The 15579-nt window shown below is 39.0% G+C and overlaps 2 protein-coding genes across 4 annotated transcripts in view; one reads left to right on the forward strand and one right to left on the reverse strand.

Moving 5' to 3' along the window:
* Nucleotides 1-9295, forward strand: part of FBXO28 (F-box protein 28) — a 30199-nt gene extending 20904 nt beyond the window's left edge. Inside the window, exons 4-6 of one of the 3 annotated variants that reach the window (XM_081224254.1) lie at nt 1869-2003; nt 2695-2890; nt 4631-9295. In XM_081224254.1, coding sequence (XP_081080380.1) covers nt 1869-2003; nt 2695-2890; nt 4631-5025 — 726 coding nt within the window. In that variant the 3' untranslated portion in view covers nt 5026-9295. The other 2 variants (XM_081224255.1, XM_081224256.1) reach the window with 2 other exon arrangements.
* Nucleotides 1-15579, reverse strand: part of TP53BP2 (tumor protein p53 binding protein 2) — a 192825-nt gene that overhangs the window by 152940 nt on the left and 24306 nt on the right. The gene's annotated exons all lie outside the window — the stretch shown is intronic.

Genomic DNA, 15579 nt, shown 5'->3' on the forward strand with positions numbered 1-15579 from the left:
TGGCTTGCCCCTAAACAGTCTTATTTAGACGTGTCACTATTAAGCAAGTTATGACACTTGACCATCTCTGTCACTCATTTAACAGACGTTTATTGAGTATCTGCTCTGTGCCAGACACTGCTAGACTGTGGGAATCTGACAGTGAAACGAGGCATATGGTCTCTTTAGTTGAGCTTTTTACTATATTATAGGGAGACAGACGTAAACAGAAAAATGTAGTGCTTGTGTGTTCTGAAGGTAAAAGAAAGGATTTGATGACGATGTTAACACGGTGTAAACTGAAAGAGGGTTCAGAAAAGACTGCTTACTCTGAGAAAGTGTTGCTGAGACCTGAAGGATGAGTAAGAAATTTGGGCCTAGAGAAGGTAGGGGAGATATGCAGGAAGAACATTCCAGAAAAGAGATCATAATGTGCAAAAACCCTGAGCAAAAAAGAGAGAGGGTTTGATGTAGTTCGAAGAGCTCATGGTTACTTTGTATCTGGAGCTGGAGTATACGGGCGTTGAGGCCAGCATAAAATGATACCGGAGCGTCGCAGTACTGATTTATAACACACATGTAAACGCTGATAAACACAGAGCTACTGTGGGTCAGTTAATATCCTGGCACTAGTACATAGACTCTCTGTCAATATGAAGGACCTTTAAAAAAAACTATTACTACTTTAGCTTATATATTTTGTAATTAACAATTTTGTAATCATATATAAATATTAGGGTTTTTTTTTTTCAAAGCATTGAGCTTATGCTAGATTCCATAAATTTTTACTGTTTGGAGATACAGATATAGGTTGCATGTTTCTAACCCTTGAACTTAAACAAGCCAAACTGACTCAGACCTTGAAGCCATTGCCATTGTTATTCCTGCCTAAACGCTTTTCTTCCCAGATCTTCCAGTTCCTCATCATCATTCAGCTTTACCTTAAATATGTCAAAGAAGCCTCTCCTGACCAGTAAATGCTTACAGGTTAGGATTTGTTCACATAATTAAATTGTAAGCCCAAGACAAAGTACTGTTTTCTTCATTTCTTTTTTTTTTTTAAATATTCATAATAGTTCCTAACATTGGTAGTTCAGTAAGTTTTTATTGAAAAAAAATGTTATTTTCTTTTGGGATGAGTTCATAATCTAGTAGTAATGCCAAAAATAAATGTATCACTTAACCACTAGTGCCTCAGGATTCTGCCTTTGACTATCCTATTCTGTATCTTCTCCCTTAGCAATGTCAGTCCCTGTTACGCCATTGGATACTGAGGCCTCTTCATCATTTGGAGTTTCTCTCCTGATCTCCTAGCCTGTATCTCCAGATATGCCTGCCTGTCTAGTATCACCTGCATGGCCCATGTAATTCAAAACTAGCATATCTCCTCTCTTATTACATTTGCCTACATATACACCACCTTAGGCCAAGCCAATTCCTAGTCATCTCTCCAGGCCCACTGATGGGGCCTCTTCTGTGAAGTCTTCTCTGATTCACGATAAAGACACATCCTAACAGTTTAATTTTGCTGACATTTATTTAGCACACATGATGCTAGACTGACAAGGATCATCTCATTGCCCTGAGAGTCTAGAACGTGTTAGGACTGTAATTTGTCCTGGTACTATTCTGCAAGATTTTATGTTTCTCTAGCAGTACTCAGCAGCCTGAATGAAGGAGAAGAAAAGGCCAGTTATAAGATTGTTCCGTAGCTGGGTACTGGCTAGGTAAGTGCAGTAGTGGAAATGAGTGGGATTCAAGGTGGTTTGAGATATTTCGGTGACAGAATGGTTTGGCTGATTAACCCACAAGTCTTGTGAGGTGAAGACCCATTGGAACAGATGTCATCCAGACTGGAGATCTTCAGAGATGTGCATTATTATCTTCAGGTCTATGCCGAAGCCATAGGAGAAAGTAAGGCTGACCTCACAGGGATTAAAGCTGAGGGCAGAATGCTTAAGGAAGGTTCAGTTACCATTCCAGCAAGAGAATTAGGAATCGGGATTGTCAGCTTTCTTCTCCATGTATGTATGCCTTGTGTTTCCCCATTGCAATTATTATTAAAATGAAAAAGGATCTCTTGCTACCCTTTGGTGATAACAAGAAAGTGGGCTCTGAGGAGACTTGATTCCAATCCACAGCAAGTCTAAGAGAAACAAAACTTCAAGGATAGAGCACATAGTGGCGGTGTGAAAGAGCGAAGGAAATCAGGCTGAGTCCCTGGGGCTTTGGGAAACAGATTCAGACTAGAGTGAAGTAGGTTCAGAGGATTGGTAGAATATGGGTTTGGGTAATTCCCCCACCCCGACCCCTACTTGCATACAAGATCTAATCTCTTAGTTTAGTCTTCTAGTTTCTTTTTCTTTTGCAATTTGTATATCCCTCTTTACATCACTTCTTTACGCATCTCTCTCCCCAGTTACACTGATTTCCTTCAGGGCAGGAGCTGTATTTTAATCATCCTGATTCCGTAGCACCAGTACAGTACAGAAAAGATGCTTAAATAAATATAATTATGAAATGTATAAAGTATTATAACAAGCCCAAAGCCATGTGTTACAGATGGTAATGTTATCAGTGGTCAGTATATCAGTTAAGTCACCTGTAGGTCTTTATAGGAATTGCAAAACAAGCAGTCACTTTGCTCCCTGTTTAGCTGTTTTCTTTAAAAAAAAATAATAAATCTAAAGTGCTAATGAGAGCTCATTATTTTAGGTGATTGATGAGATTTATCGTGTGTTGAGATATGTCAATTCTACCAGAGCCCCTCAGCGAGCTCATGAAGTACTTCAAGAGTTAAGGGATATTTCCTCCATGGCAATGGAATACTTTGATGAAAAGATTGTTCCAATTCTAAAGAGGAAATTACCAGGATCAGATGTATCTGGAAGACTCATGGGCTCTCCTCCAGGTATCTTTTGTTTATAATACGTTCAGTTTATAATGATGTTCATACATAGATTTGTAACTTGCTTTTTCCCCCCCACTTAACTGTGTATCTTGAACTTTTCTGGGTCTGTAACTGTATCTGCAACAAAATTTTTAATGACAGATTGGGCTACAGACCATAATTTATGTAACTGATCCACTACTGTTAAGCACATTTGTTTCCAGATTTTCAGTATTTGAACTATACTCTGAAGAATAATCTTGTGGCTAAATCTTTGTACATATCCACAACTTTTAACTTGGCATAAATTTATCAGAGCAAATTGCTGAGTGAAAAGCTATGTATATGTGAATGTTTTTTTATGTTTCTGACTAGTTAGTATTCATTATCCTATAACAGAATCAAATATACCAAACAAAACCCAAAAAATTCTTCATGGAAATAACCAGTTAATTATTTCAGCCCCTGGAGTATCTGGCTGCTACTTTAGAAGACAAGGTGCATAAACCTGTCTTGAACATTGTCGGATCCTAGAGATTTGTGTCCTTATCTACTGAAAGAATGAATTGTTCAGTATCTTCAACTCTTGCAAATATTTTAAATCTCGGAACAAATTTTTAGTAAAATATTTTGTTCAGATTAGTTAGCTCCCTGGAGTACTCGGTGGGGTAACTGAGTGGCTGTCTGTAATTTAATAATAAAGCTTACAGCATCTCAGCATTAACACATCTATTATTTATTGAGTACCTGTTATGTGCACAGCACTGTACTGTGTCCTGTGGGGACTAAAATGAAGTATAATAGATGGTGTCTTCTCTCAAGAATCTTATTATTTCAGAAGGTAAGACATATCCAGACTCAAATTATCGTAGGCAAGAGAAGTAGTTTAAAGGAGTGTCCATTTAAATGTCAAATGAGTAGCAGAGAGAATCTTAAGGAAGATAAAATCACTGTTGGCTGGTCTGATTGAGACTTCACAAGAGGTGAGAATTGATCTGAGCCTTGTTAGTTGGTTAAAGGTAAGCAGAGAGAGAAGGAAGAATGCATCAGCCAAGGAAAATATTCTGAGTATTTAAATGTATAAGGAGAAAATTAGCAAGATGGGTTTTAGTGTGTGGATGGATCCACCTGGTCCTTTTAGAAAAGCTTCAGGAGATAGGGTTTTTAAAAAGTAGGTTATTAGTTTAAAATAGTGATTTTTATGCCCATGTTACATTCTATTATTCCTAAAACAGAATAGTTCCAAAGCCTTCCTACACCATGTCAGAAGTTCTTCCTGATCATCACATGTGAAGTAACCCACTTTTTGATGGTGTCCCTGTTGTTTGGCTAACGTTGAAGCCTTTGCATATAACTAAGTGCAGAGAGGATTTGCGAACATGATAGGTCTGTACTTCTAACTCAGATGTTTATGTTTGCTTGTGTGAAATAATTCTACTCTCATTTTACTACTTACATTTTCTTACTAGGTCCTAAAAATGCTTTATAATGTTTTAAATCCAAGTTTATGCCATTAAATGCCCATCTCCATTTGCTTGCATTCCACATATTGCCACATGAACATGAGAATCAGAATTCAAACTCATTTATAGTTAAGACAAGGTGTCTGATTAATCCATTAGATCAAGTAGATTGCAAAGAAGAAATTATCAGAAGTGATATTATAAAGGATATTCTATTTTTGAGTAAGTTTAATTAATGAAGTATTACTGGTAGTGAGGCATTTTAAGTGATTGACCATGTTAAACTATTTCTCCACAGTTCCAGGACCTTCTGCAGCCCTGACAACAATGCAGCTCTTCTCTAAGCAAAACCCGTCAAGACAAGAGGTTACCAAACTCCAGCAGCAGGTTAAGACAAATGGTGCTGGGGTGACTGTTCTCAGGCGTGAAATTTCTGAGCTTCGCACCAAAGTGCAAGAACAGCAGAAACAGCTTCAAGACCAGGACCAGAAACTGCTAGAGCAGACCCAGATCATAGGTGAACAGAACGCACGGTTGGCAGAGCTGGAACGCAAACTGCGAGAAGTAATGGAAAGTGCAGTAGGAGACTCCTCAGGGTCTGGGCAGAATGAAGAGTCTCCTCGGAAACGCAAAAAGGCCGCAGAAGCCATAGACTCTCTTAGGAAATCTAAACGTCTCCGGAGTAGAAAGTAAACCAGAATGTGCTTCTAGCTCCAGAGGAAGCCCTGACTTCGTAGCTTGAGCAGTTCTGCATATCAGGACACTGTGAGCAGCATGGTGTCCCTTAGCTCTAGGCTTTCAGAACACAACGTAAACTTGAACTCTCATGGTTGGGACAGTCTTTTCCCGCTTCTCCTGGTTGAACTGATGCACAGAATCCTTTTATTTTGCAATAGATTTGTACTAACCAGACCTATCCTATCATGTTTTGAGAAGTTAACTTTATTTCTGTGCAGATAATGTTTAAAGCAAGTTTATTTGTTTCTGCATATATGCACATTACATAAGGATCTTAAACCAGTCTTGACGGACTAGAAGTTTAATACATAAGATGTCCTGTTCACTTGAAAGAAAAGACCTACTTTTTAAATGGACAGTATCTTGTTTTTTAAAAAAAAGTTGACTTTTTGTTATAAGTGACCTTTGTCTGGAATGTCTGAAAAGTAGTAAATGCTTTTTGGTATTGAAGTAATGGGTAACTAAAACGGACTTCCATAGTATTGGCTGTAGAAGGGGCCTCTACAGTATTGACTATATATTTTTATAAACTACTGGCAAGGGACTTACCCAGCTGTTAAATACATGTTTTCGGTTCACTTTCGGGGCCATGTCCTACATTTGCATGGATGGATGCATGCACTGCCTAGTCAACTCACTTAAAAAGCTCTTGCACTGGTATTGATCTTGAACCTCTACACTTCTCCACTTTTTAGAGCAGCGTCTTAGTTCATTTAAGTGCTTAACATCTTCCACCACAACAGCTTGCCTCTGGGGGCGGGGTGGTATTTGTATGTCCATTTGTCCTCCAGTTTTACAAGAATAAGAGAGTATTAAAGCCCATTGCTTTATCTATTCTCTCTAGGGTTCAGGTACACTGGCTAAGGCAGAACCCCAAATTCTTTACACTGATGTCAGACTTCTGGCAACTAGTACTCTTCCTTACTTACTCACCACTGTGTATGCTCATTGATCAAATGTGGTCATGACCAGTGGTGTGAGTAGGGAACCCAACCTATGGGATGCAGTTTTGCCATTGAAAGAAAGTTCAGTGAAGAAAATGATACTATGAAAAAGCATTTTGATCGTTTCATTTCTGGGGAATGACCTGAGGGAAGCTTTCTAATATTAATTTCAAGCTTTCCTTATCCTGCAACTTTAAACAAAAGCTTTAATTTCGTTTGCACTCCTGTTTTGAGCTTGTAACTGGAAAAGCATGTCTTGCACTGTTCAACCTTCTAAGTGGTCACTTTAACAACCTCCAAATTGTGTACAGTGGTTATTTTCCCCACTTGTATATTTTTGAAACAGTCAACTATTACTGTCCTAGTTTTATTTTAATGTACTAAATTATGTAGTCATTATTTGCCTGTTAAGTTCTTTTAAACAACTGTTGCCTTGGGCTTCAGTTATTTAAGGTAAACTTAGGTGTGGTATAGAATACTATCCCTTTCCAGGTGGGAGTTTGACACCTGTATAAAACCTAAGGTTTTGGTAAGTACCTTAGTTGAATAAAAGCACAAGGTCACTACCTTTTTTTTATCTGTCCAACATGACATGGTTATGCATCCTTGAGATTAACCTCACCAAATGAAAATTTTTCTTATCAATTTTTAACATTGTCCTTACATAATATTGTCCTTAGATTTTGATCAATTCTTTGTCTAACTTTGAAACTCCATTTACAATGTAGTATGTTTTCAATGAAAAACCATAAAATAACATCCAAGTGTTTTCATGGTTTGTTGGGAAGGTAATTTTAAAATAAACAATTTCCAAAAAACATTTGTCAGCCAAGGTCATCCATAAAAGTCCCTGTCTGGAACTCATTTTCTCAGCAGGTCTCATTTGTTTAATCATAGGATTTAGCCATATTGTCACAACTTTGGAGGAGGCCTACTGGAATACTCATGGCCTTTAATAGTCTGCTTTCCTGGTAATAGGAAGACTTTTAAGTAACAGAGTACATGTTTACAGGCTTACAAAGGGATGTAACCTCAGATGATCTTTTTAATAGTTGTTAATGAATTATTTAAAGTTCCCTGGGTCTCTTTTTAAACTACATCTGGACACCCTACATGTATGTATAGTCTCAGTTAACATGAGTATTTGGCTTCCATAATAAGCACTCACTATTAAAAGATAGATTTTCTGTTTCAAAATTCAAATTTCTACAGTATACACTTGTAGTCATCTGCCCATAAGGTTAATGAGTTGCACTTGTTAATGCACGAATGTGGCGTAACAGTAGGCGATAAAGCACTACAGTTTGTTTTAAGTCTTAAATCTTAACTAGCTAAAACATGTTAGGATGTTGCCTTGGCCCATTTGATAGCTGTTATACTTGCATTTGGGTAGTATAACGGTATTTAAGTTTCAACAAATCACAAAATATTTCCTTCACCTATAACTGACATATGTTACAGGAAAATTATTGTAAATTAGCCTCCCAAGAGAGAAACCATCCTGCCCTGGATTATAGGTCGGTAATTTAAATGCTGTATGTTAATACTGTGTTGTCCTAGAACAACATTTTATAAAGTATTCCTGTCATCTTCCTTGGCTGTCTTTCAGAGGAGACTTCTCTAATAAGTCGTCCCACTTACGAATTGATGATGGTGCAATACTACAAACAGGTACCATGTGGAAGGGCCTATGGAAGAAATGGAGAGGACTGCCTCCTCACCCCCAACAGGATTCTCAGCTTATCTCCCACGTGGACTTGGCTTGGTTTTCACATATTCTGAATTATGTATTATTTTAGAACATGAGGATATAGAACCTGGTTTTTGTTTGTTTGTTTTGAGCTCCTCTTGATGTACAGAGCCTGGAAATAATGGGGCAAACACAAATGTAATCAGAGTAATCATACTGTTTTAAAAACTTGGGGTGCCATCAGGTCTAAAGCCACTAGTTTTGGAAGCAACTTTTTTTGTAAAACGTGTTTTTGGAGTACTGAACTTTACAGGGGCTTGCCTTAATCTCTAGTAGTTTCAAATGTAGGCGCTATTATTCTACTTGTTAAAATGTTAAAATATTCTATGTAGCCCCTAAGGTGGGTAGAACAAAGTATAAGTAATGCCTAAATAAATAAGCTAAAAGGTGTCACTACAGCTGGATTTTTGAGCGAAAATGGACATATGAACATAGGCTATGTGTAATAAAAATAATGGCACCTTAAGATTGCACTATTTTATGCATTATTTTACATGCCATTTCATAGCCTGCACTTTAATCTCCAAAGAAACAATGTATGATGTCCCAGTTCCTTATTACTAACAAACTTTTTCCTAAGACAGGGCACTTAATTCTATTTTACTATACTGAAGTAGTTTCTTGGAGGTAGATTCCTCTTTTGAGTTCTCTATTTCCTTAGCCATAATATTTTCTAGGATCTAGGAACTCCCTATCTTGTCTATTTCCAACAGTATATAATTTTAATTTAATGTAATGTAAAATCTCATACTTGGTGATCAGCACATTCTTATATCCTGCTCTAGCAAAATGAGTACCATTTTTTAACACCAAACCTTCTAAAAGTAATCATATGCTGTAAGTAAGATTTGAAGCCAGGGATAAAGGCATTCTCAAAGGAAATGCCATGTATGATGCAGTCTCTTGGAAATGGCTGTTTCTAGTGTAAAATACAATTTGATAGGCCATTCAGTGATTTGACTTGGGATCGGAATTCCTTTTAACTAGTCCTCAAAAAGTTAATGAGTAAAGAACTACTTTAAAATAACAAACTTCTGTAGCCTGCCATCTGAGGTGAATTATTTTCAAGAAATCCTATATAATCTACAAAATGAAATTAGCAATTAGTTGACTGCTGCCTACCATGATTTTATTTTTAATAGCAATACATTTATATTTGTGGTAAACACTATAGGCGTAAGTAATGGCCTTTTCCAGCTTCCTAAGAATCTTTGTTAAATTTCTGAAATTGAAATATTAAATTGAAATTTTTCCTGTTGTGTCTGAAGAGAACCATGGGATTTAGAAGCATATTGGTAATCTATTAGGTCCATTGCCAAAGTATACATCAAAGCTATACCAAAAGTTTAGACATGTTTAAAATTACTTTATGTGGTACCGTGTCTGTTTACTTACGGTCATGAGCAACAATAAATTACAATAGTTTACCTTCTGGAATTTTAATTGTTATAACCTAATTCAATTACTGGAAAGTGAAAAACACCTCCCGGGCACACGACAGGGTACGTAAATAAATGTGTTTTTACCAGTGTTACTTGTTTTCTTTGTATTTCATGCACAAAGATTATGGAGCTGTTCGTCTAACAAATGCCATGCTAATAGCTACCACCTCTTAAAGCAGTATATTGTGTTAGTTTAATCCTTATAGCCACTTTATAAAGCAGGTTTTACTCTCTATAAGGAAGTTAAACTCAGGTTAAGCAACATATCCAGAATGTTATACAAGTAAGTGCCTAAGTGGGATTTGAACCCAGACCTACCTGCCTCCAAAGCTTATATATTTCTGCTACAATCTACTACATTCTAAAACAGCTGGGACCTATGAGACTCTAGATTACATTAATTCTTTAAACTCAATAAATATATAGAAGAACATTTCATACATCTACCAGAAGCAGTCTATGCCAAAAATCACTAATGTTAAGAGTAACATACAGGGGCTTCCCGGGTGGCGCAGTGGTTGAGGGTACACCTGCCGATGCAGGGAACACGGGTTCGTGCCCCGGTCCAGGAAGAGCCCACGTGCCGCGGAGCGGCTGGGCCCGTGAGCCATGGCCGCTGGGCCTGCGCGTCCGGAGCCTGTGCTCCGCAACAGGAGAGGCCACAACAGTGAGAGGCCCGTGTACCGCAAAAAAAAAAACTAACATACAGAGCTTAAAATCATGAAGACTAGGCTTGAAGGAGGCAACTTTTGTCCTAAAGTTCTTTGACAATGGATTTACACTAGGCATATAGGTAAAAGAAAATATTTTTAAGGCTTCTAAGAACCTGTAGCCTTAAATAGGCAGTCCTGGCACGCATGTCCGTAGTTGCCTTACTATAATGTTGGCTACCAGTCAATACAAAAGTAGCGAGGGGAAGAATACTCGTTCTCTTCTAGTTCTCTTTTCAAAATTCCTTCCGGCTCCAAGACTATTCAAAATTTCAATGCAATAAAATCATACAAATCAATTTCACCTCTGTTTCATAAAGATGTAACTAATAGGGAATTACTGGAAATGAAATTTTCTGAGGAAGAACACACTCTTCTTTGATACATACTTTACCCACTCACTTTGTTTACAACTTAGAAAAGAGATCACAGATGAATTTATGCTGAAAGATGAGGGTGACAGCTGTGGTATCAGTTACCCCAACACCATCACTGCATTCTAGTCATCAAGATATCACAGAAACATAGGGACTTCCGTGGTGGCTCAGTGGTTAAGAATCCACTTGCTAATGCAGGGGGCATGGGTTCGATCCCTGGTCCGGGAAGATGCCGCATGCCGCGGAGCAACTAAGCCCGTGCGCCACAACTACTGAGCCTGGGCTCTAGAGCCCGCGAGCCACAACTACTGAAGCCCGGGCGCTTAGAGCCCATGCTCCGCAACAAGAGAATCCACCGCAATGAGAAGCCCGCGCTCCACAACGAAGAGTAGCCCCTGCTCGCCGCAACTAGAGAAAGCCCGCACACAGCAATGAAGACCCAACGCAGCCCAAAATAAATAAATAAATAAATATTTTAAAAAATTTTAAAAAAAGATATCACAGAAACCTAGAAAAATAAAAACAGCTGCTGTACCTCCCAGTCTTCAGAGGGTAGATCAGGGTGGAGATCTTTATTCCTATCTCCTTCAGGTAGTTCAGTTGCTATGCAAAAAACATATTGCTGGGAAACCAAGAATCTTTACCAATATTGTTGCTTTAAAAATAAAAGGAGGGCTTCCCTGGTGGCGCAGTGGTTGAGAGTCCGCCTGCCGATGCAGGGGACACGGGTTCGTGCCCCGGTCTGGGAAGATCCCACATGCCGCGGAGCGGCTGGGCCCGTGAGCCATGGTCGCTGGGCCTGCGCGTCCGGAGCCTGTGCTCCGCAACGGGAGAGGCCACAGCAGTGAGAAGCCCGCGTACCGCAAAATAAATAAATAAATAAATAAATAAATAAATAAGAAAAGGATATCTCTTTATTTATGAACTCCTCATGTTAATTCCTGAAACAATTCTTACAGGCTCCATTAAAGATTATTTTTCTCATCCAGAAAATGTGTTTCAACTTGCTTATATTCCTCAGGTTTTGGTGAGTCACTTCCTGAAAGCAAAATTATAGGAAATTGTGCGGAGAAAAAAACAGTGGTGGATGTTTGAGCACAAAGTACAAATTATGACTGGAAAGGAAATACAAATCAAGGATGAAATTCCCAAAATTCAGTAAATTTTGTTCATAGAAATACATTCAACCAAAGAGCTTTCTCAACTTTTATGTTTTCTTTAAAATTTTTTCCCTTGGGTTCGTTAGATGGAACAAAAGTCAGTTTCTACCTGGAATCTGAAGCAGCAATGTAAATAGTAATATTGGCTCTGGGAATGCAAAACCTATGGCGTGCTTTCTGTCTTAGGACACAGGGAAAAACCCTGCTTCTCAAGGCTAAGCAGAAGATGGGGAGGGGGAAGCAGAAGCAGGGGACCTAAAATGCTTGTTCTTCCTTCGAAGAGTTGCAGCAAGCTTACAAGAAAGTGCCTTAGCTCTCTAGATAACCAGTTTCTATAACCCTAGGTGCTGCCATAGCAGCTGCTTTCCATTCCCAAAGCAAATGCAGCTTGTGCCTTCCTTGTAAGAGGACAATAAAGGAATGAATGTCAAGGGGTTAACAGTGCTCAGCACATAGTAAGCTGGTAATAAGTAATAAACTGTGGTAAATATATATATAGGGAGACTAAGGAAATAGAGATACAGAAGATATATTGCATCGGCTGCATGTATTTCCTTCAATCCTTGCTTTAAGCATATTTAAATTTTTTTTTTTTAAGCACGGAAAAAAATTAGCTATTACAGGCTTTCTAGCCTCCTGGGGAAATTTATTTTCAATATTTTAAAACTTTTATTTTCAATATTTTTAATATTTCACAGGACTTTTTACACTGCCCGGCAGTGCTTCCTTGAGAGCCACAGGAGAGAAACCAGTCTTTTTTTTTTTTAATGTTTATTTATTTAATTTTATTTTTGGCTGCGTCAAGTCTTAGTTGCAGCACGCAGGATCTTTTGTTGCAGTGCACAGACTCTTTGTTGTGGCACGTGGGCTTCTCTCTAGTTGTGGTGCACAGGCTCCAGAGGGTGCAGGCTCAGGAGTTGCAGCACATAGGCTCTCCAGTTGTGGCACGCGGGCTTAGATGCCCCATGGCATGTGGGATCTTAGTTCCCCATCAAGGGATCAAACTCCACATTGGAAGGTGGATTCTTAACCACCAGACCACCAGGGAAGTCCCAAGAAACCAGTCTTGAAATGCTCATCCTTCTCCACCTTGGGCTGAGGGCTCTGATAAGGAAGGAGGACCTCGGCCTGAACCTGGTAGAATAAAGAGAGGAGCCTCTTCAGATCTCCACTCCCTTCACCTTAAGACACAACCAAGTAAGAGTCAAGCATATGTGCAATGGAACCAGAATTGAGTGCCTATTCCCAGCTCTACCAGTTATGAGCTATGTAATACCAGCTTGGGTGGTTAATACTTGGACGCTCGGTTTCGTCATCTGTAAAACACTTCCTACCTCTGAGAGTTGATACAAAAGCCCAAAGGATTCAGGGAAGGTGGTGGAGTAGGAAGAACCAGGAATCTGTCTCCCCACTTAGACAACAATTACACTGGCAGGATCTGTCTGATGTAATTATTCTGGAACTCTGGGGTCTATTGAAGATTTGCACTTCCAAGGAAAGACTGGTGGTTAATTTGGGTCAACTTCAGGTCTTAGCACAGGAGCAGCCAGCCACCCGTCCCCCACCCATGATGGGCTAAAAGGACCCTGTCCCCCAAATATTTGGGATCTGTGCTCTGATCACTGATCACTGCTTCTGATCACAGAGGTGCAGACAAAGATTGCAGGAAGCCACTGTTGTAGCTCCCTCCATTGTTGCGAACCTCTCTCCCACCAGCTCTCCCACCGCCTTCTAGGAGATTTAAAGAGCCAGCACCCTTTCCACCACCACCCCTTCATCTTTCTCTTTTTTAAAGTCTGGGAGCCAGACATTAAAGACAAGGACATTCAACAACCACTTTATGTACTGGGAAAATTAGAAAGTGACCAGGTATGCTGAGGGAAAGTCTCAAATAAAGACCTGAGAGGACATTAAGTTTACACCTCAGGCAGACCCTCAGCACAGAGATAGCCTACAACAATCAAAATAAATAAATATACAAAAACAACTACCAAAATCTAGCAAATCCGGGCATGCAGGAGAATATGATTCCCAGAGTTACCACATTATTAGATTTAAATATCTAGTTTTCAATAACAACAACAACAACAAAATCACAAGGCATACAAAGAAACAGAAAAGGATGGCCTATTAAAGGGGAAAATATAAATCAACAGAAACTGTCCCTTAAAAAGGACTAATGAGGGCTTCCCTGGTGGCGCAGTGGTTGAGAGTCCACCTGCCGATGCAGGGGACACGGATTTGTGCCCCGGTCCGGGAAGATCCCACATGCCGTGGAGCGGCTGCGTCCGTGAGCCACGGCTGCTGAGCCTGTGTGTCCGGAGCCTGTTCTCCGCAACGGGAGAGGCCACAACAGTGAGAGGCCGGCGTAACGCAAAAAAAAAAAAAAAAAAAAAAAGGACTAATGACAGATATACTAGACAGATTTTAAGATAACTTTTTAAAAGATGCTCAAACAACTAAAGGGAGATATGGAGAAAGTGAAGAAAATGATGCATGAACAAAATGGAAATATCAATAAAGAGATAGAAAACCTAAAAAGAAAAAGAAATTTTGGACCTGAAAAGTAAATAACTGAATGAAAAAATTTACTAGAAGGCAGATTTGAGCAGGCAGAAGAAAGAATTAGGAAACAGAAATAGGACAAGGAAATTATTAAGTCTGAGGAACAGAAAGAAAAAGATTGAAGAAATGAACAGAAACTAAAGGATCTGTGAGACACCACCAATAGGCCAAAAAACACATTGCGGGAGTCCCAGAAGGAGAAGAGAGAAAAGAGCAAAGAGGATATTTGAAGAAATTATGGTTGCAAACTTCATAAATTTTATGAAAGACGTGAATATAAACATCCAAGAAGCTCAATAAACTCCAAGTAAGATGTACTCAAATAGACCCATGCTGAGAGACATATAATCAAACTTTCAAAAACCAAACACAAAGAGAGAACGTTGAAATATACAAGGGAGAAGTAAATCATTACATACATATCCTCAATAAGATTATAAGCAGATTTCTCATCAGAAACTTTGGAGGCCAGAAGGCAGTGGGTCAATGTATTCAAAGTGTTAACAGAAAACACTGTCAACCAAGAATCCTATATCTGGCAAAACTGTCCTTCAAAAGTGAGGGAGAAATTAAGACACTACCAGATTAAAAAAAAAAAAAAAAAAAGAAAAGCTGAGGGGTTCTGGTTTCACTAGATCTGCCCTGCAAGAAATGCTCAAGGGATTCTTGCAAGATTAAATGAAAGGACACTAGACATTAACTCTAAGCTATATGCAGAAATAAATATCTCAATAAAATTAAATACATGTGCAATTATAAAAGCTATTGCTACTGTAACACTGATTTGTAAGTGCACAGTTTTCCACATAAATGACAAGATTAATACATTAAGAAAAAAATCACTGGTCTATCACAGGCTTTGAAAACAAACTTATGGTTACCCAAGGAGAAAGGTGGGGGTGAAGGGATAAATTAAGAGTTAAGGATTAATGTATACACACTACCATATATAAAATAATCAACAAGGACCTACCACATAGCACAGGGAACTCTACTCAATATTCTGTAATAACCTATATGGGAAAGATTCTGGAAAAGAATGGATATATGTATGTGTATAATTAAATCACTTTGCTGTACACCTGAAACTACCATGACATTGTAAATCAATCATACCCTAATATAAAATAAAAATTAAATTTAAAAAATCACTAGTTTAGGGCTTCCCTGGTGGCGCAGTGGTTGGGAGTCCACCTGCCGATGCAGGGGGCACGGGTTTGTGCCCCGGTCCGGGAGGATCCCGCGTGCCGTGGAGCGGCTGGGCCCGTGAGCCGTGGCCGCTGGGCCTGCGCGTCTGGAGCCTGCGCTCCGCGACGGGGGAGGCCACAACAGTGAGAGGCCCACGTACGGCAAAAAAAAAAAAAAAAAATCACTAGTTTAAAAGCTAGTATTATTGTAAGTTTAGTTTATAATTCAAAATCTTGTTTTCCACATAATTTAAGAAACTAATGCATTTTAAAAAATTATTAGTTTATGTTTGGGGGCACACACTGTAAATATAAAGAGATAATTCTGTGACATCAAGAACTGACAGGTAAAGGGATGGAGCTGTGAAGGAGCA

This window comes from Mesoplodon bidens (genome assembly GCF_964165515.1).
Source record: "Mesoplodon bidens genome assembly, chromosome: 2".
Taxonomy (NCBI): Eukaryota; Metazoa; Chordata; class Mammalia; order Artiodactyla; family Ziphiidae; genus Mesoplodon; species Mesoplodon bidens.